This window comes from Taurulus bubalis (assembly GCF_910589615.1).
Source record: "Taurulus bubalis genome assembly, chromosome: 15".
Classification (NCBI taxonomy): domain Eukaryota; kingdom Metazoa; phylum Chordata; class Actinopteri; order Perciformes; family Cottidae; genus Taurulus; species Taurulus bubalis.
The window spans coordinates 13,614,416-13,635,650 of record NC_136603.1 but is presented as its reverse complement, the minus strand read 5'-3'; the positions used below and the strand labels follow the sequence as shown (position 1 = coordinate 13,635,650).

The 21,235-nt window shown below is 40.4% G+C and overlaps 2 protein-coding genes across 2 annotated transcripts; one reads left to right on the top strand and one right to left on the bottom strand.

Annotated features, from left to right (window-relative positions):
* Positions 1-4,163: 4,163 nt before the first annotated feature.
* Positions 4,164-10,766, top strand: nfe2l2a (nfe2 like bZIP transcription factor 2a). Its single transcript, XM_079231161.1, has 5 exons — positions 4,164-4,305; positions 7,268-7,534; positions 7,811-7,903; positions 7,996-8,175; positions 9,133-10,766. The coding sequence occupies exons 1-5, from the start codon at positions 4,270-4,272 to the stop codon at positions 10,381-10,383; spliced, it is 1,827 nt and encodes a 608-aa protein (XP_079087287.1). The 5' UTR covers positions 4,164-4,269; the 3' UTR covers positions 10,384-10,766.
* Positions 10,767-13,830: 3,064 nt separating this feature from the next.
* On the bottom strand, positions 13,831-18,351 carry hnrnpa3 (heterogeneous nuclear ribonucleoprotein A3). The gene is made up of 11 exons (XM_079231418.1): positions 18,320-18,351; positions 17,439-17,561; positions 17,160-17,306; positions 16,783-16,993; positions 16,604-16,693; positions 16,414-16,485; positions 15,679-15,726; positions 15,083-15,229; positions 14,820-14,954; positions 14,627-14,718; positions 13,831-14,525 (listed from the first exon to the last, which is right to left on the bottom strand). The coding sequence occupies exons 1-10, from the start codon at positions 18,323-18,325 to the stop codon at positions 14,642-14,644; spliced, it is 1,056 nt and encodes a 351-aa protein (XP_079087544.1). The 5' UTR covers positions 18,326-18,351; the 3' UTR covers positions 13,831-14,525; positions 14,627-14,641.
* Positions 18,352-21,235: the final 2,884 nt, after the last annotated feature.

Below are 21,235 nucleotides of genomic sequence, written 5' to 3'. Positions count from 1 at the left end.
GAAGCGTACAAATAATGCCTTTATCCAGTTTATATAAAGTGGAGTAATGAAGTCATGTTGGTTTATATAAAGTGGAGTAATGAAGTCATGTTGGTGCAAAACCAGGCAATGGAAATTAACACCAGCTTGGTTTGGCCCAGAAAAATGCAGGACAGTTAAACAGTGGAAAAGAAACATATATATATATATATATATTTAATCAGACTTACACTATATGTTTTACCCCACACAGACTCTTCTATAAAACTGCCATTTTAAACCTAAGATGGTAAATCTAGTTTAAAAAAATGTTTGTCCCCATTGTCTGCCACATATTTTTTTGTATTTGTACTCGTGAAAACAGTATCATCATAGTGTTAAAAGTCCTCATGTGTAATTTTTGACGTGGTTTAAAAAAAATAGTAAAGTGAAACAATATGGCTAAACTGTTTACCTCCTTGCCTCACCTCCACTCACTCACCTGACTACTGGTTCCATATGGCACACAGCAGCTCTCTTTAAGTAATGATTTAACACTAAGTCAGAGTACAAACATGACAAACAACAGTATTACTACTTTAGAATACAAATTAACTTCAATTGAAACTTTCAAAAAAGACAGAGATTGTGAGAAGTGCTTAAAACAGAGAGAAACTTTATTTATCAACAGCAATATAGAAAAATGTTGAAAACTTAAATGTCCAGACGTTTGAAGGTCTATTTTGCACAGGATCAAGTATTAACTGACAAAACAAAGTTCTGTAATGCACTGACTGCAAGCAATTAGAGTCTAAGTGTATCACAGAACTTTATTTGGAAAGCCACAGTGCCACCTCATAGGATTGTCCTTGTGCAGAGCCTTATCCAACTCGCTGCTCCTTTAACCTGTTGTAAGGAACAAAAAACAAGGTAAACAGGACATCCACTTTGATTATATATATTGTTTCATTGTATTGACTTTTGAAACATGGAGCTACAAGAGATGGTTTAGTTGAGTTTATAAGACTTGTGAACAAGAAGTGGGTAAGACTTAAAGGACTGGGCCTACAGAAAGGCTCGCTGTTTGGTGGGTCCTCCCAAGTGTCAGACAGGTAAAGCAGGCCAGAGGAGTCTTTTTACACATGCTCAGTCCTCTATAGAAATAATTAAATGGCTAAATATAATTAAGGCATACGCAATAGTTGATCCTGTCAGACATCCCACCTTAAATTATCCTAAAATGTATTTACTTACCTCTTTACCCTTGGCCATCTGGTTGCAAACTGAAGCAGTCTCTATATTAACTGACATGTTTGAAGTTTCCACTCATGGTGATATCTTTAACTCTAGTGTATCACTCCTTTGTCATGTGTCATTGAGTCTACCTGTTGAGCTTTAACAACTGAACGGAACAAACCGTGGACACATGAGCTATTCGCTTTAGAAAGCAGATGGATGGGACAACAACGAGGAAAGTGCAGAAGGCCAGCAGAGCTCCAAGAGTATCAAGTTGTGTCAGTTTCAAGGTACTCAACGCACTTGCCGCTTCAACAGCAACCAAGTGACAGCAACTTCAGAAGTGCAAAAGAAAGCAATACAACAAATAGTGTCACAATCATTATCTTGACACTGATTTACACAAGAAGAAATATGATCAAGTAACTTCTTCAAGTCATACTGTACCTGGTAGGCTATAGGTGGACACAAGGGACCAGCTGCAATCCAACACGAGGGGCAAGTAGTCTTGATGATAAAATGCAAAAGCAAAAAGCGATCTGAGGATATTGCAGGCCGTGGCTGGATTTACAGTGCAAACGCCTGTTTTCACTGCGGTAGGTGTCCGTCTGCGGGCTTGCAGTGCTCTAATCGTAAGGTGGCTACCGTCGCTTCTACCTTTTCCTCCCCCAGTCCTGTGCAGTTCACTATATGCAGCTGGAAGAATGTCGACGTGGAGCTGCCAAACGTGAACGCGTGTACATGAGCGCGCATGAAAGAGGGGGAGGGAGTGCAGGGGGAGGGAGAGAAAAAGCCTTTTTTATTGTAATTTCAGGCAGTGGCACAGTGAGCTGCACTTTAGTGTGAGGTTCTTCACAGATAGGTGCTGCAGAAAGGGCTAAGTCTGTCTTGTTAGCTTGACATATTTCAAAAGACACTTAATTACATCTCGATCCGACTTCTTACTTATACGCTGATGTGTCAGAATGGTTCAAATGTAATGAACTCGTATAAGTCTTAACAACTTTCTTAAATAGCAGAAGGATAGCAGTTAAGGCAGCAATATTATATTCCTGCATGCCTCTCCACAATGAGAGAAGTAGTAGGCTATTCAGATCTTAGCCTGGGTTGAAATTGTCACATAACAATAAAATCTTTCCTCATACAAGTTAAGATGAAGCTAAAAAAACAAAAACTAATCTTAACGATCTATCATTAACCTTACGACAGCCAAAGTTAGACAATTATTTATTTCTGTTTATATAATCACGTTATTATATAACTGGATTATAGATACTAATGCATTAAAGTCTAGGTCGTATTTGAATGGTCAGAAAGCTCATTCATGTGTCGTGTATCATAGTAGTGTGAAATAAGTATTCAGACCAAATACTTAAGTATAAGTAGTAATAATACAGTGTAATAATGCTCCTAGTAAAAGTTCTGCATAACATTATATAGCCTATAAGGATGTATCAGCAACTTTAAGTAAGTAAACATACTAATTATGCACCAGAATGAGCCCATTAAAAGATATATTATCATATAAAATAGTGTTGCAATATTAGTATTCATGCATGAGCAGCTTCTAAATGCTTAAGCTGGCCAGGGTGGAGATGATTTATATTACTTTATATACTGCTGGGTAGTTTAATTCATAACAATGCAAGGCGTTTTATACATCAAAGCATTTGTTTGTCAATCCTACTGTGTAAAGTATAGCTGTTCAATACATATAGTGGAGTAAAGACTATTGCCTTCTAAAATATAATAAAAAAAGAAATGTACTTAGCTACAGACGGCTTCTTGATATAGCACGACATCATATTTAAATGAATCATGTTTGCCTATAAAACACATATAACATGTAATAGAAATATATCTTCAAAAGAAAATAGTCAAGTACCTCAAAATTGTACTTTAGTGGACTTCAGTGCAGTACTTCAGTAAATAATTTGTAAATGTTAATAGTTATTTTTCACCACTGGTGTACACCTGACTCAGTTTTCTAATCACTTTATGTATGGGTACGCTTTATTATTTGTATATAATTATGCTTGCAGTATTGTAGTTTATTTGGTTATGTCTCTAGTTGGCCGCTTTAATAAATAGCATTGTAAGCACTGCTTAAGTGTCAAATCATCAATCATTACGATCCAAAAATATAAGAATATGTATACGAACAGGGACCATTCTGCATAATGATCCCTTGTATTGTAGATAACCTACTTAAGTTGGCTCCATTTTGTTCCTAATGTTTACTGAAGTTCCATTTTGAATGCAGGGCTATAACTTGTAGTTGAGTAGGCTATTTCTTTTCTTAAATAAACAATCTAAATGCTTCTTCCACCACAGACCAAAGCCCACATCTGTCTCCATACAGCTTTGTGACAATCTCCCAGCCGTCAGTGGATGACTTCAGTGTTTCCACGGGGACATTAGGGCCCCAGGGCCTCCAGCTCCACACTGGGAATCCTAACCAGCAGGGGGCGTTATGCACCAATCAAAACTCTTCTGATGGCGGAGTTAAAATAGAAACGATTATGTTGTTTTTAGTTTCAGAAATAGGCCTACATATAAGCTGGCTTTTTAGCAGATAGAAATGTTCACACTCAGATATATAATAATAGCTTAAGCCTGACTAGTTGTGGCTTTAATAGTTTTCATACAACCAGTGCTGGTTTGTTTTATCCTTTGAATTAATTTCCAATCAGGTGCACGGTCGTCTTTAAGATGTATTACACATGTAACATGCACATAATAAATGTGTTGCAAATAGTGTTTTTATTTTGTAACCCCGTGTGTTCGGGCCTCTAACAGCTCAACCTAGCGAGCTACACACGCATGCACACGCAGCTCGTACCGCCTCATAGGCCGGCGTGAGGGGGACGATCCCGGCGCCTCCGCGCAGTGGGCAGGGCCATCCTCTCTGTAATGTTCATTAGATTTAAAGGAAGCAATGTTTCTCTCCGCTCAGCTGCGACGACGGACTCTATCGGCTTCGGTCCTCTCGCCATTTTAATCTGCCATCTGAAGGAATAACGGACACATTTAACAAGCACAAGGCGTCTCTTTACGGCCTGACAGATCTCCACGATGATGGAAATGGAGGTGATGCATTCCGGTCAACAGGTAAATAGAGAATTTCTTAAAAGTGACCGCTGGACGTTGACGGCTGACTCCCTTTTATACGGTCCTAAAAGCGACAGACGTGATAGCCGAATAGTTCAGGTAAACTTTTTAATGTTCGCTAAAGCAAATGAAACAATACGCAGTAACAACCTGCTTATAACGCAGTTAAGAGGTTATAATCTAGAAATAACACCTGCTGGGAAGAGCATACAACATACAGCGTGGGTTAAAGAGATATTAAGGTTGCCCTCAATACAGCTTTCACTTCTGCAAGTCATTCAGTTGTGACGTTTTTTCCTCGGCAGGAAATAAAAACATAACATAAACCAGTAACATAATATTACAAATCAGTCTGCTATCTTCGTGTTGGTGCTGTTACTTTGAATAAAATGACATGATATCCTTTATTTGACACGTCTGGTAAACTGTGAATCTCGCCAGTTTATTTCTCGTAACTGCCCAGCCCCCCTCGCTTCTTCCTCCAAGCATGTGATAGGCTACCATGTCTGATAGAGACAAGCGTGTAACCATTGTGAATGATTTATCTCAAGGCCATACTTGTTCCTCAGTGTTTTCTTGCTTGTTTTTCCGTGTATTTTGACATAGCTAAAGAACCACGACCACAGTCTGTTCTTGTTATTGGTCATATGATCACTGTTATTGGAATGAGATGTTGAATTTTGGATTATTTCTCATGTGATACATCTTAAGTGTTAGGTTAACTCTGTCACAAGTTAAGGGGGGTCAGGGGAAGTACCCGGTTGACTGATGGGGTCTAAAGGGCTGCTCTGGAACATGTGCTGCTGTGTTCATTATCCTTGGTCAAGGGTGGCTGTACACCGAGTTCTGGTGCAAGAAGCTGTAATAAACCACTGAAGTCAGGTCTTGAGGCTCTTGTTTAAGATGAAGAGAGGTAAATGAGCAACCCATAGCACACACACTTTGTATCCCTCCTCTATCACCCAGTCTGATAGCCAAAGGGGGCACAATAGCTATGAGCTCTGTTTGTTTTCAAAGTATGTCTGTATGTGTTGTTTAATGTGTGTTTTATAACATAATTTGTACAACTTATTTGTCAGGTGTCTGATCTCTATATTTAGTTGCTATTTCAAACTAAAGGTGTGTTGTTTGGCAGTCATAGTTGTGTATTGTGTGGCAGAGACGTCTGGGAAATTGTATGAGCCAGTTTCCTTGTTCTGGTGCCAATTCAGGTCTTGACAGTGATAGCCATGTTGCTGATACCAAATAGATCTTACACCCACTGACATTTACAACATCTATTTGGTACTAAGAGGCAGACAAAATCAGTGAGTTTGGTTATTCATTATGTGAAAATACAATTAATCAGTGACAGTGAAAGTGCTTGTTTAACTGCTTTGCCTAACAGAAAGCCATTTGATTGTTCTATTCGGAACTTGTATGACTTGTCAGATGAGCTTATAAGGTGTGACAAACACACAGGAATGTGGTTTATTAGTTTGGAAAACACGGATGACCACTTCGACATTTTAGGCTACATTCTCATTCCTTCAGAAGCCATAATGCCTGGTTGTGTGTTCACCCCTCACTCCGTTATAGCAGGCTGCCTCAGTGACGTGTAATCCTTCAGTGGTCACGGCTCTGATGCAACATTGAGTCAAAGAGGGTTAGTGGGTTCTTATTTTTCAGTGCGACAACTGTAGTCCGAAAAACGGTGTCAACAATGTTTTGGAATATATTTAGATGTTTGTTTGCTATTATTATGAGTTCATGCATTTTACCACATACTCATTTGAATACAAAAATCAAAGAAGGGAATATTAATATGCAGTGTTTCTCTTTAGTTCCACATCCTCTTTGTTGTGTATTATTCTGCTTTGTGCATTCTTTCCCTTCAGTTCCTTCTTGGCTTCCCCCTAGCTATGTCTGCTCAGACCATATGACTGATTGCTAGCATTAAGGTTCCTTTCCCATAAGTTCTGTTTATACACACATTTGAGGAACAAACACATGAGTCACATGTGTAGACATGTTCTTGTGAACTAATGTCTTGGGTTTATGCAACATCCCTGGGCCTTGAGAAATGGCTTCCTTCTGTAAACATTTTCTGCGTAAAAGACCCAAGGAAGAGAGCAGCTCAGTTTATCTTTGCACATTCTTGTTTAAACATTCAAAAACATTCAGCCTGACTGGGAATTCTACAGGAAAGGCTGTGTCTAACATTCTGCATTGTCAGCAGCCCTGAACTTAATGTATACTAAATGTAGGACAGAATAATTTGTGCAGTGTTGTGACAAAATACGCAGAGGTGAGTTCTTCATAGTTGTAGTTGTTTACTTGAAGATATTATCACAGGAAGGAAAACAAGGAAACAAGATCTGGACCCAGCAACAGAGCTACGGCCTTATATCCCGTATTTTATTTGTCTGTACTGGCCTAAAAAAATATTACCGTGTTGTCATTTAAAAAAAAAAGTCTGTGGTACCATGCTTAAAAACAAAAACAAATATATACTTACTTTGAATACAATTTTATAAATACTGCATAGTATGACATGAACCTTTGGGATTTTACTTTACTTGATTCCGAGAACTAATCATGATGTCACTTGAGCAAAAGCATGACTGAGATTGTGCCCTGTTTGTGAGTTTGAATGAGACAAATGAACTCACACCTCAATGTAATCAGATGGGTAATGATCGCTTCCCTCAGAAAGAGTATCAAGTGAGGATACGTGACTTCTGCTGGCGTGTGGTGGCAGGGGAAAGAGAGAAGTACATCTATTATTCATGCGGCTTCTCCCCCTCGACTTTAGTGCCCGTGTTGTCAGTGAACGGATACTGAGGGACAGGGTGTGGCAGGTGCAACAGCCACGCTTTCACAGCAGGGCACTCTTGCTTGCTCCAATGCAGCTCACATGCACATCCACTGCAGGACAGCACCGCTCACAACTCACTAAACTGATTTGCGGCTCTCTTTCTAGGACATGGACCTGATTGACATACTGTGGAAGCAGGACATTGATCTCGGCGCCAGGCGTGAGGTGTTTGACTACAACCACCGTCAGAAGGAACATGAGCTGCGGATGCAGCGGGAGCTAGAAGAAGAGAAGAGGCAGCATCTGGTCCGGGAGCAGGAGAAGGCCCTGCTGGCACAGCTGCAGCTCGACGAGGAAACGGGAGAGTACATACCCCGCTCGCCACCCAGCGCTCCACTGCAGTCGGCCGTCACACCTCTAGAGGTTACAAAGGTACAGCACATGGCCATCATTACTCATGTCAGAGGTGGACCACTCCCACCTCTTTTGATAGGCTGCGCTGTGTCGTAGCTAGGTAACCACTCATCCTGTGTAATTACAGAAACACAGGTAGGTCTGTAGTTTTGCATCGGCGTATTCTGCTCAAGAAGCTACTCTACAGAGACATAAGTTCTATAAATATAAATGGATGCGCAGTTTTTAAAAGACGGTATGCAACAAAGGACGTAAGGTGGTAAAGTTTAATATGTATTTGAACCTTTCTTGCAGAATGTCATCTTCACAGAAGAGAACGACGATGGCATGTCATTTGATGAATGTCTGCAGCTACTGGCAGAGACATTTCCTGTAGAGGAAACTGAGGTAATAACAACAAATTGCACATCATAGCCAGCAGCCTTCAACAAGACTTTCAGCTGTATAACAACTGTCATATGCTTGTGTTTGTCTGACAGAACACCTCTGTTTGCCTGGATACAACTGCTGCTGTTGTAGCACCCATGATGTCCCCTGAGCATCCAGTTCTGCCTCCTGCTTCCCTCACACCAGGTCCACCACCACCACCACCACCACAGAGGATGTCCCCCGATTTGGAGCAAGCCTGGATGGAGCTTTTGTCCCTCCCTGAGCTGCAGGTATAATACACGGATTCTACCACATCAATGGTATAGTGTTTTGCGTTGTGGAACAAATACTCAAAGAATGCATCGACGGGCAGGAGCCCTGCATTAAAGGACAAACACCTTTTTGTTGCTCTGTGAAAATGGGGTCTCATACATTTGAGACAGGTGCAGCTGGCCCATTCAACTGTGGTTAGCTTTAATTGTTGATACTTTTTAGACAATTAGGAAGGTGGGTGTTTAAGAGGCGATGCAGTATCTATAATTATCTAGCAAAAGAAGAAGACGTCTTGTTTCGAGAGGGTGTGGCAGTAAAACCTGTACTTTCTAGCCACAATGTTAAGATTTGTGCACAGTAGTTTCTCAATAGCTGCCTTATTGTTTTATTTTTTGAGGCAGCTCATATTTGCATTAGAGAATGGGTGTAGCCGTGTGATTGTGTGGCCTTGACCTCTCACTGTGGACTGGACTACAATTCTAACCGTACAGCTTACATAGCAATGCATGAGTTAGCTGCTGATAAGACTTTAAATTGTAGAAAAAGGAGGTTATTTTTAGCTGCTTTGTAAAGATTATGCAACTGCAAGCTGGGAGGTTGGAGATTTCTGATCTATTTCAACAACTGAATATTTAGTTGGTCTTGTGCTACACCAAGCTCTACCAGTATTGTCAGTGAAATATCAGTCACTTGAACAACTGCATAGTTAAAAGCCCCAGGAATGAAACCTTTTATTTTAGATAATAATAAATAAGTATGTATGTTGTCAGTCCAGACCAAGTCAGTCATCACAATGTGACACAGGCCATGTTTTGGAAGAAACTGAAGGTGTATGTATAAGCACATAATATACATGCATCCACACATACAACACGTGTTGACCTTTTTTATTTCCACTCTCATCTTGTGACTACACTTGTACTGTAATATTTTCATTGTATTCACTTTAATGGTTCTTTATCTTTTTCTCCTAGCAATGCCTGAACATGCAATTGGAAGACACACTGGAGACCACAGCGTATCCTCTTGCAAATAGCCCTGAAGTGCAGAATCCAAACTACCCTTTTTACCCCATGAATCACACAGACGGGGAAACAAACACAAATGTTTGTCCTGCACCGTTCATGAATACTTTTGACGGCTCTGTTCCCAGCATGGTCCCACCAGACAGTCCCAGCCAGATGAAGGAGAAAGCTCCTGAGTTAAATGCTAACTTCACTGCAGAAAGTTTCTGCGACATGTTTTACCCCAATGACGGTATGGAAGAGAGCACTGGCCTTGAAGGAAATGATAGTAAAGCCAAGTCTGATATCTCAAACAAGCCTCCCTTCACACCAGTGGACCTTTACAGCCTCTCATCTGGAGATGCATTTGACAGAGGAAAACAGAATCTGACGGCAGAAATGCCAGACTCAGATTCAGGAATCTCTTCAAACACGAGCCCAAATGCGAGTTCACCTGGGAAGTCTTCTCATGGAGACGAGTCCTTTGGTTTCAGCGATTCAGACATGGAAGAGATGGACCACAACCCTGCAAGTGTAGAATCTGACTACTCAGACATGTTCTCACTAAATTTCCAACCTGATCACCTTCAACCGGCAATTTCTCTATTTTCAGCGATAGGGCAGCCACATCAGCAGCAGGGAAAGAATCCCAAACAACACAAGACCGATCCGGCAGAGGAGAGCGGCCACAACAGTGCCCCTTTCACCAAAGACAAGCAGAAGAAACGCTCGGAAAAGCGTCTCTCCAGAGACGAGCAGAGGGCCAAGGCCCTCAAAATCCCTTTCACCGTTGACATGATTATCAATCTCCCGGTTGACGACTTCAACGAGATGATGTCGAAGCACCAACTGAACGAGGCCCAGCTCGCTCTGGTCAGAGACATACGCCGCCGCGGCAAAAACAAGGTGGCCGCCCAGAACTGCCGCAAGCGCAAGATGGAGAACATAGTGGGTCTGGAGAGCAACCTGGACTCACTGAAGGATGAGAAGGAGCGTTTGCGGAGTGAGAAGAGCCAGAACGTCACAAACCTGAAGGAAATGAAGAAGCAACTCAACAGCTTGTACCTGGAGGTCTTCAGCATGCTGAGGGATGAGAAGGGGAATTCCTACTCGCCCTCCGACTACTCCCTCCAGCAGTCGACGGACGGCAGCGTCTTTCTCGTCCCTCGCATCAAAAAGACTTTTATCAAGAGCGAAGACCACCTCCTATCTCCTTTGTAATATGGTACTGCATTATCATCGTAATACTATGCAATAACTTTCTAGTTGTTTCCGCTCTAAAGCATTAGTAGCTCTGCAGAACTATTGTATAGTTTTTGCGCACTTCTCTTGATTGTTGGAATATTTTTGATATTTTACTTCTTTTGTACTCAAGATTCCTGACACAGATTCTTTAACCGATATTGTTTGTAAATATATACATTACTTGCTTTTGAGATTGATAAAACTATTACTGTATGTGTGTGTATATATATTGTATATATCATATTTCTGATTGTTACAATCATTGTTACTCATATTTTATAACTGTCCGTGTATGATTTGCTGCCTAAGCTCTTTTATAAAATCTGGACTTCTGTGCTTTTCAATAAAGTATTCCTTTAGCTATACTGTATGGCCTCCTATTTACTGAAAGAACATTATGTGTAGTACTCTGGCCTGCAACAGATTGATGCCAGATGGATGTATAGTCAAAAGGACGATTATGTAACTTACCACATGTTCTTGAGGGCTTATAGAGAAGTAAAGAAAATAAATACTGTACTGAACAAAAGAGTTATTGGGCTTAAACCACTTGTACGATCTGCTATTTATTTGAGATAGCTTGTTTGTACAGTAATCTAAATCTTTTTACAACTGGGTAACTCCCGTCTGAAAGAAATCACACCCAGTGCATTCATTATATCACATAACAAAGAGCATAATTGTGGAGCTACAGTAGCGCATGCTCAGTGTGAACCATGCATGACGACTTCACAATGGTCCAACCCTGACGAGCGTATTCAAAAGGTGAAGCCCTACGCTTTAGTATGAGCGCTACGTGCACTTTGACACACAAACACTACCTTTGACCGCCAAGCCCATTTTCTGCTCTCGTGACAAAGTTCAGTTGGTGTCTGTTGAAATAAACTGGCGAGACTCATGGACACCCGTGGAATAAATGACACATTTTCACATGAAGAACAGTTGTATTTTACAAAAAATAAATACAGGTATTTAAAGCTCGGAATATTGTTTTAGAAATTGAAAAAAAACACTCAAGTCATTGAAAATATCTTTATTTAAGAGCACAAGAAACACTGAACTGTTTCGCAAACACAGTTCATTGACACTGGTTTGCTTTTTCCAAACAACGCTTTATCTGTGTAGTCGAGTTGGTCCTTCTACATTCCTCTGCAGAAACACTATCCTTCAACTGATTGAGAAACATATCAGCAGGCATTGTTTCTCCATTTTCAGACCGAGCAGGCCTGACCTGCGTGGTATCTTAATGAATACTTTCAAACGCAAAAAGAATTGTTGTAGGTAACCATTCAAGGATCATTTATTGCCATTAAGCAACACAGAGATGCCCAACGAAATTCTGCCGTAACCCATTTGTAACACCACAAACACAACAAAAATTTTTCTTCTTCTTTTTCTCATGGGGGTCATTTTACACTGATAAAGCGTGACTTGTTTGCCCCCGACATAAGTTTAACAATGTTTTAGATTTGCATCTATCGCAAAGAAGTTACATCATCCAAAATGTAGATGTATTCTTTTATTAAGATGTGTAAATGGAATGCATGTTTAAACTCACCATGTTAAATCACTTCCTGTAAAACTAGCACATCTTCAAGAACAATAATTACAAACAGTAGCATCGCAGACGGTCTTGAGTTTAACTCATTGTGAACGAAGGGTTTGGACAAAATGTCAGCACCTAATGAAAATCATCTATGCTTACACTTCAGACAGCGCCAACTAAATACTCTGCATATATTGTGATTGTCAGACCTGTTGGTTATTTTCCAGTTGACACCTCAGTACCTCTAGTACAGTTTACACATGTTTCCATATGTTCATTTGACTGCCTTTCAAGTAATAGACTTATTTCATAAATATTTTTCGCTTTGGGGAGATGATGTTGCATTATAACTTGTTTATAAAAGTGCATAGTAACATGTTTTTTTTTTTTTACATTATACTTATATGGCTGGCCTCCCTTTGCTGTTCAATGCAAGTTATTTGCATATTATGATGACTTTGTTCTGCTTATTCACACAGACTGACAAGGACCTTATTTGCATTCATGTTAACACTGCAGGAGACCAGTTATAGCTTGTCATTAATATATAAACTCACTAACCACTTTATTAGGTACCCCTGTACAATATAATGCAATCTGATCCAATTATTCTGCCATTAAGTCTACTTTTATGAAGCTTATGTTCTTTTTTGAAATCATAAACTGGTTAATTCACTTATGTTTTAACACTGAGGTTACAGTTACTAGTGGTGTTACTGGACATGGCCCCCTTCATTGTATGTAGTATGGAGGACAAATAAATGCTCAAAATACTGTTGTCCTGTGCAGCTTTAACTATGATCTCAGTAATACACATGTAATTGAATATACACCCCTAACAACGTAAAAAAAACACCTACACTTTTAATTGAGTCAATGGCAGATTTTCTGGCATATCTGATGGCATATCTGCTGTATTAAATTGTATTGGTGTGCCTAAAGTTATTTCTACCTGGGTGTTTCATCACGATCAACTTTATCAAGACTCTGACATGGAAACACATTTTGCCTTCAAGGTATTCCAGTCAGTGTGGTGAAGGTCACAGGCTCATTCCGGTCAAAGTGGCGCCCTACTGGATGTCCTCCTGCTTGGTATACCTTAAAAGAACCCTTGCACCTTGTATAATCACCATGTGCACTGAAATTACAATATATTTTGAAAAAGTCTTACCCATCCAGAACCTTCCATGTTATCAGGTCTCTACAGATTTTCAGCAAGAAGAGAATGCCTCTTTCCACATCTGCAAATCAAGCAAAGCAGTTACTCTTACCTGCTTCATCTTCTTAAGTGAGCCTTTTGTGAAATACTCACTCCCTTTTCTTGTTAATGTCTGAAATCTAGCACTTGCGGGTAAAACTGCAGTATCTCTGACTCAACGGGATCTCCAATGTGTCCAGGAACTAGTCTTTCTTCGCCAGCACCAGCTGCTGGAGGTCTTTAGCTAGCCTTGAAAGAGATAGATGCTCACTACCAGGAACGACACTGCAAGCTTCTTCCATGGGCGTTGTGCTCGATGCTGCCTTCTCCTTTCTCTCTCAAAATGCTGACTGGTCCACTGTGCTGGGGCTGAAGGCGTCCTGTCTGACAGTCATCTGCAATCTTCCCCACTAGCGATGCTGAGGGCCCAACTGCAGGTGCTTGTGGCTGTTATAATCCTATTTGCTCAACACTGGCATAGGTGGTGTATGGACCATTGCCTTAGGACTACACAAAACTCCCTTGTCATGGACTCCTGTACAAGTAAATACAGTATATACACTATCCTCCCAAAAGGAGGAGAAAGTTAAACTTCAGTTACAATATGCAGGCAACAGATGAATCAATAACTCATTTGATCTTTTTCTGAACCAATGACGCACTGAACCTCATGTTACTTTACTACACAATTTTATTCAGTCTTTTTCTTCTAATCAAAATATTCGAACAATCTAGAATTCTGTTTTCTGGCAACAGGAAGAGTGAGGGATGCCCTTGATTCTAATCCAGACTGCTTATATTTGTTGACACTGGTACTACGAAGGATTTACATACTGTGCTTCACATACAAAATTAAAATACACTTGACACTTGCAATTGAGCAATCATAATATCTTCAGAAAGAAAAAAAAAAATGTAATTCTAGCTCATCTGAGGGCCTGATTTAACTATGCTATATGACAAAAACCCGGTTAAAAGACAAAAGATTAATTGACCAGAAGAAAACTAACCCATTAAAAAAAAAGAAAAAGAAAAAAAAAGATATTAGGAACTGACTTCAGATAAAAAACAAAACAAAAAAACAATTGACTCTTTACCCCTGATACCATAGGCACAATACACACACTTCAGACGCACAGAAGGAAAATAGCTGGGTAGGGACACATCTATCACAATTAGGGAAGAGTATCATCTGAACTCATGTCTTGTGTATACAGTCCTTGTTCCATAAACTTCTCAGATTTAGCTGCAGTAAAGTCTGACTTGTGTGTTCCTCTAATGCTCTCAGATGACTGCCTCAAAGTAATCTGCAGCTTTTCCTGACAATTCCTTTCCTTTGCTCACCTCCTCGCCTCTCCTGCTAAGAACTGAAGCCTGTTGAATGGATACAGGATAGAACAAATAGTTATTCTGCACTTTCAAGGGCTCACTCTGTACTGTGCTACGAGGGTGGTGTGGAAATGAATGCAACTTACCGAAACATGAAATAATTAATATCGGCGTGAGCCATAGCCTCCTCCACCTCCGCCGCTGCCGCCACCACCACCTCCACCAGAGCCATAGCCACCTGCAGTTAAGGATTGGTCACCGCCAAATACATTGGATACTCTTCAGGAGAAATTGTGATGTTATGCCACTGGATGTATCATTTTGGAGGGTAAAACTCACCGCCATAGGGTCCTCCTCCTCCTCCTCCTCCACCCGAGTTTCTGCCACCAAAGTTGTTTCCCTTCATGGCTCCATAGTTGGACTGCTGTCCACCATAATTTCCAAAGTCGTTGTAATTTCCACCTCCTCCATATCCTGAAGATGCAAGTGTCCATTTTTTAAGGCAAGACTTGATTTCAGTTGTCTGATACGTTTACAATGGGTTACACCTTGCATTTCTTTTAACAAACAGAATTTTGGAGTCAGTAACATGTTTGTTTCACCTCCGTCATTGCCTCCGTAACCTCCATCACAGCTGCCACCAAATCCACCGCCCTGGTTGCCGTACCCTGGACCACCACCACCACCTCCTCCATAGTTCCCTCGGCCCCCTCCATAACCTTGTCCTCCACCATAATTTCCTCCTGGACCTGCAACAGTGGACAACATGCCAAACATACAACTTAACCTTGTTCATAACAGTGAAATGAATAGCTCATGATTGGTATTAACATAGCACTGCTATAAAGCATTTTCTAAAGACACAACACAATTATTGTGGACGTTGTTCTGTTTCTAGCTGGAGGAAGAGCTTCTGCTGCCGGGCACCGAGGTCCCCATCTCCTGCCGGAGCGCCGACAGGGGCCGCAAAGCCAGATCTGGGTCAGTCTGCGGTGGGCTGGTGGGCTGGAGTCTGAGCTGAAGGAGTTTCTGGTGAACCTGCATGATTTCATCTGATTTTGTGCGGAGTTCGACCCGGTGGCGCTGATGACCAGCATCAAGAGTAGCTAAATAGAAATAGCCAATCTTCTCGCTGACAGTCTTGTTTTTTGTCAGTTAAAAGTAAAAAAAAAGTTAAAAGTTTATCACAGTAGCTCACCGTTGTCATAATCATCGCAATAGCCACCTCGTCCTCCACCATAGTCACCTAAGAAACAAGGGTTAGACGTATTAGGCATTAAATCTGACCAATTTCTTGAATACTTGAAACCTTGTCACGGATGACACCATGCCCACACTAATGTAGGTTCACGTGATAAACAATCTCGCTCTCTCTCTCTCTGCTCTGGCCTATGACTGACAGACTTTTCAGTCGGTTAGATGGGACAACAAAGCATCTTGAGAATGCTTACATGTGAACAATATACAAACATTACAATTTATTTATGCATGGCAGCAATGTTGAAAAAACACATTTTTGTCACCTCTGACTTATGTTGTCTGACAACTGCATGAACAATCCACACGGTTTCTATACTCCTATTGTCTGACAACAGATCTCCCAAATAGTGAATTCAGCGGAGATAAAACATGTGTTACAGTAAGTACGTGCTTACAGAGAGTTGGAGGCAACAGAAGAGAGCTCACCTCTACCTAGATCAAGCTGATTTATCGATTTTACCAGATGGTTATGGTCATGCACCATTTAGTTGTTTGCTGACACTTAAAAAAACAAAAACATTGGAAAGTAGAAATGCAACCCTTTTACTTTCTGCAGAGTGTCAGTGTGTTTGCTAAACTTCCCGATCCTGCAGCCCCTATTGACATGTAAACATCACTATCAAATGATCCTGCATTAGTATGTTGAAGGCTAGAGGCACTAAATACTACTCACCTCGACCGAAGTTGCCACCACCTCCAAAATGATTTCCTCTCCCCATGAAGTTTCCTGATCCTTCACTCCTGCCTGGTATGTACAAAGGTGACATTGTAGAGCGGTTTAGATCAATGAACTTACTGCAGACAGTATATACAAAATTGATCAAGTAAGTATAACTTCACTCCACATTTTATGTTGCACTTACCCCGGTTAGTGGACATAGCACTCATTTCCTGTTTGGAGAGCGCTTTTCTGACCTCACAATTGTGGAAGTTGATTGTGTGGAATTTCTGGGCTGTAAAGAGAAGAAAAAAAAAAAACACACTTACATACCACTGCTTAATGTTATCTAACAGCTTCATTTAACGGGGTCTAAACACATACCAACAATTTTGTCTACAGTGTCGTGGTCTTCAAAGGAGACAAAGCAGAATCCTCTCTTCTTCCCAGTGGAGCGTTCCTCCATGATGTCAATGCATTCAATCTTTCCATACTTCTCGAAATGCTCCCGAATGTGGTACTCCTCTGTGTCCTCCTTGATACCACCAACAAAGATCTTTTTCACCGTCAGATGAGCGCCTGGTTTGTTGGAGTCCTGAAACAGAGCGGCTGAATGAGCACACACACACACACACACACACACACACACACACACACACACACACACACACACACACACACACACACACACACACACACACACACACACACACACATTATCCTCGTTGAGGTATCTACCTTCAGGTCTCGGATTTGTTTACCTCTCTGGACACAGCCCTCTTGGGTTCTACAACCCGGCCATCCACTTTATGGGGCCTTGCTTTCATGGCTTCGTCGACTTCCTCCACAGCGGCATATGTCACAAAGCCAAACCCTCTTGATCGCTTGCTGTTGGGGTCCCTCATCACCTATAAGCAACACAACGACACACAATGGTAGTGAGAACAGTTTAACAGGACTGCAGCTATGTTTAGAATGTATTATGTTGTTTATGATTATCTGAGGCCATTTTGGCCACATATTACAATTAAAATACGTACAACGCAGTCGGTGAGACTTCCCCATTGTTCGAAATGGGCCCGTAAACTCTCCTCGGTGGTTTCAAAGCTCAGACCTCCAATAAACAGCTTTCTGAGCTGCTCGGGTTCTTTAGCTTCACGGTCCTATAAAAATAAAATAAAAAAAGCAAAACAATAAAATTAATATAATTACAGTTATAAATAGTGTCACAGGGAATCCAGTTGAGGAAACCTACAGCGTGGTTAAATCGCAATATGCTCCTGCAGATTGATACATGCACAATGTCTGCAACTAACGCTACATTGTAATTGTAACGTTTACCGTTGGAAGACTCAGCTCATGGGGGGAGGGGAGGGGGACGGGGGACGCACTCTTGTGCATTGGTGTAAAATTAGGCTGTCAAATGAACCCAGAGCGTGGACACTAATTATTACGGCTACATTACATATATAGCATATTACATTAGGTTATATGGAGAAGGAAAAAAAAGGCTGAGGCCCGCGGTTACGACCACAGCAGGACGACTTTCGCTTTGACAGCCAACCTTCAGGAATGCTGCAGGTTAAGTATTATGTCATTAACGAAAGCCACCACTATTTACAATAACTATCCTTTTGGGGTTAGGCTCATTCCGCACTGAAACAACAACAAGTCAACAAAGAGCTCTCCGGGAGAGACACCGCCTAGCTTATCCCATTGCCGTACTGTAAGTCTGACAACCATTAGCTTCGCCGCAACGTCAGATGCCATAAGCTGCGCTGAATCACGAGCGACGTCAAAGCTACAGAGAAGATACACATTACAAGACCACACCGTGCTTCGTTAATGTTACAATCATTAATAGCTTCACTGCGTTTGACAAATAACAGTATAACATTAGCAATATTTGCGAGCGCTTCACCTCCATTTTGCAGACGTCCACAGCCGCGGATCTGACTCGGTCACGTGAGCAGGAAATCGATGTAGTTGTCGGTCCGTCCTGGATTATAAACTATAAACTACCACATGAACGCTACTGTTGTTCGTGCATGCACTTGATGGTACAGCGTTATATTTCAATGAAGCATTGCTTATTTATTCTTTCTTTGTTTGCACACTTTGTCCCTTTTTACCGTCTGGATTCGTGCAATGAAGAAGATGATTTGCGCCATCTACTGGTGAAACAGGGACACGTCTTGACAGAATAAAGTAATGCTTATCCAACCCCTGAATTGTTAAAAGACACCTAGTGGAGACCTGTTCATTTTAAAACATGCAAGGGATTTAAAATACAACACTGTGGGGTTAGCCTGAAGTAACACCGCTAAATGTTCAATAATAGAGACTTCTTGGCGTGGATTAACTTTGATGGCAATATCAAATCTCAATGATCACATCATGTTTGTGTTAACCGATCATTTAATCAGTTCCTGTCAGTGGCGGGCCGTGGATTTTCTGCCTGCGCTAGCTGTTCGGGGCACAAGCTAAAACAACTAAAAAGAGTTGTATATTCCCAACGTGCTATTCTTTGTTTATCTTCGTTAGTAGCATCATCTCAAACATCCACTGTCATTGTTAACTTCCATTCATTCATTATAGTACATTGGCATGATGCTACACATTAAGCAGCAATGTCTCAAACCAAATGGTCTCCGAGCATAATTAAAAGTGTCCACGATTTATATTAGTTATAATATAAATGAAGTTATATTCAGCTGTTATTGTATAAATATTATGTTTTCAGTTCAAGTCAGATCTCTCTGACAAGAATACTTGATCGGGGAAGCATGATCTATGAGCCAAATGCTACTAGCCTTGTTGAAGCTGACCAGCATCCAAATATATGACTGTTTTATGGTTTAGACAATGTCTGTCATTAACTTTATTGTTGTGTGTGAGAAAAATACAGCCCCAATAAAAAGGGTAATGTTTTTCTGACACTGTTAATGATGAGTATTTATGATCAGACCATAGTTCAAATTCAAGACAGTCTGGGGTTTGCCTCCTTTTATTCTACTGCAGTTACTGTATCTGCTAAGAGATAATGGGGACATTAGGCTTTTAATGCTAGCAAATAGTTGAGCTGACATTTCTCCTTTGCTCGTATCTTTAACAAATATGAGTAAATCACAGCCAAATTACAGTTTAAACACTAAATCTTTCTTAAATTAAACTCTTAACGAGGAATTGGTTACATTATTACCACGTCTGAGCATATACAGTAAGTTACCCTTATATTAGTTAGGGAACATTATTGAAAGCAGTAATACTAAAATTCCATTTTTTATTGTTTTACATATTTATTTGTGTTGCCCTGCCATGTGGGAACATGTAGAAAATGGATCCCTGTTGCACCATTTCAGGATGGTGATGGCATTTCAAACAATAATGGGCTATATATTATCTGTATATTTGCAGTGGATGCATGTTCAGCAAGACCAATGGTACACTTAGCATCTGAGGCCCGTGTGAGCTACTGTTGTTGAAGTTGAGCAGATGGTTGGGGTATACTCCAAATGTCATGGGGGAGTTTTTTCTATATCTGTATTGAAACGAGAAAGAGCTACAACCTAAACAAGCATTAGAATGCATTATGTAATCATGCCACAAAAACTCTGCATACCAGATTATGTCTGATAACTGATCTGATGGACATGATGCTGTAGCTTTGTTACATGGATTACTTGTATTTTAATTGCAATTAGCGTTTGAAAAAGTATTGCCATGTATACATAAACCTAAACTCCAGACAGCTACAGTTTTCCTGACACTTTAGGCTAAAAATCACAGATTTTGGAAATAAAGCGAATGTGTTGATGCATCGTAGTTTTCTCTTTAGAGTGTCTGAAATGTATCACCAAATGTCAATGGGAAACATTTACACAGGTACTCTTTCTGACAACAGCCATATGTTATTTAACAACACACACCGCAATATTTACCGAACAACAGTTATAGTTGCTGTACATTCAATAATTAATATCAGCACATTCATATTTTACATGCAAAAACTGTAAACTCTAACAATAGTAATAATCAGCTCCATCTTGACTAAATGCTGCGTACAAGTTCATGTATCAGTAATGATAATCAAATAATATATTATTAATATATAATACATAATAATGTCACACTGACAGGGGCCATTCTGCCTGCTTTATGAATATTTTTCCTTTGATACTTAAGTATATATTTATGATGTACCTCAAAAAGCACAACTTTCTTTTATGGATTAAAAAAAATGTGTGGTTCTTTTTCCACAACTGCTGAATACTATATGTGTGTAACTGCCTGATTAAATTAAGACTGCAATCATAGGATATTAAGTTTTAGAATAATGGTTGTTTAATGAACAGTGAATGAAAACTCTTACAACGCTTGTGGCATTGAGAACAACTTCATTATTAACGCATATGCATTAATGGATACCATTGTGGTCATCAAATAACATTATAATAAAGTATGTATGTAACTTGCCAGTAGGTGAAGTTGTGATTTGATTTGTGTTACATGGTCATTATCGCATGCTGGACCTGTGATGAACAAATGCCCAGCAGGCATTACTGCGGTCCGGATAAATAATCTTATACAGTAATTGAAAGTCATGTGAGATTAGCAAGGAGGAGCTGAGCTGAGTGTAGCGAGTGTATTGAGACTAAACAGTATCAGCCTCTCACAGATGTATTTGATGGATGCTCTGTGTCCACCTCCTTGCTCCAACCTCAGGACAACATGTTAGTTTGGTTGTTGATCACACCCCGCAGTTTGTACCTAACTGCCCCCTGACACAAAGATATATCACAGGTCCCACACACTGGTACCTGCCAGGGATGTTTCT

Coding starts and splice junctions, on each gene's coding strand:
- hnrnpa3 (XM_079231418.1), bottom strand. Junction 16,994..17,159: donor AGAGGGCTGTGTCCAGAGAG/GTAAACAAATCC, acceptor GCTCTGTTTCAG/GACTCCAACAAACCAGGCGC. Junction 15,727..16,413: donor TGGTGGCAACTTCGGTCGAG/GTGAGTAGTATT, acceptor CTTGTTTCTTAG/GTGACTATGGTGGAGGACGA.
- nfe2l2a (XM_079231161.1), top strand. CDS start 4,270: ATGATGGAAATGGAGGTGATGCATTCCGGTCAACAG. Junction 4,306..7,267: donor TGATGCATTCCGGTCAACAG/GTAAATAGAGAA, acceptor CTCTCTTTCTAG/GACATGGACCTGATTGACAT. Junction 7,904..7,995: donor TTCCTGTAGAGGAAACTGAG/GTAATAACAACA, acceptor TTTGTCTGACAG/AACACCTCTGTTTGCCTGGA.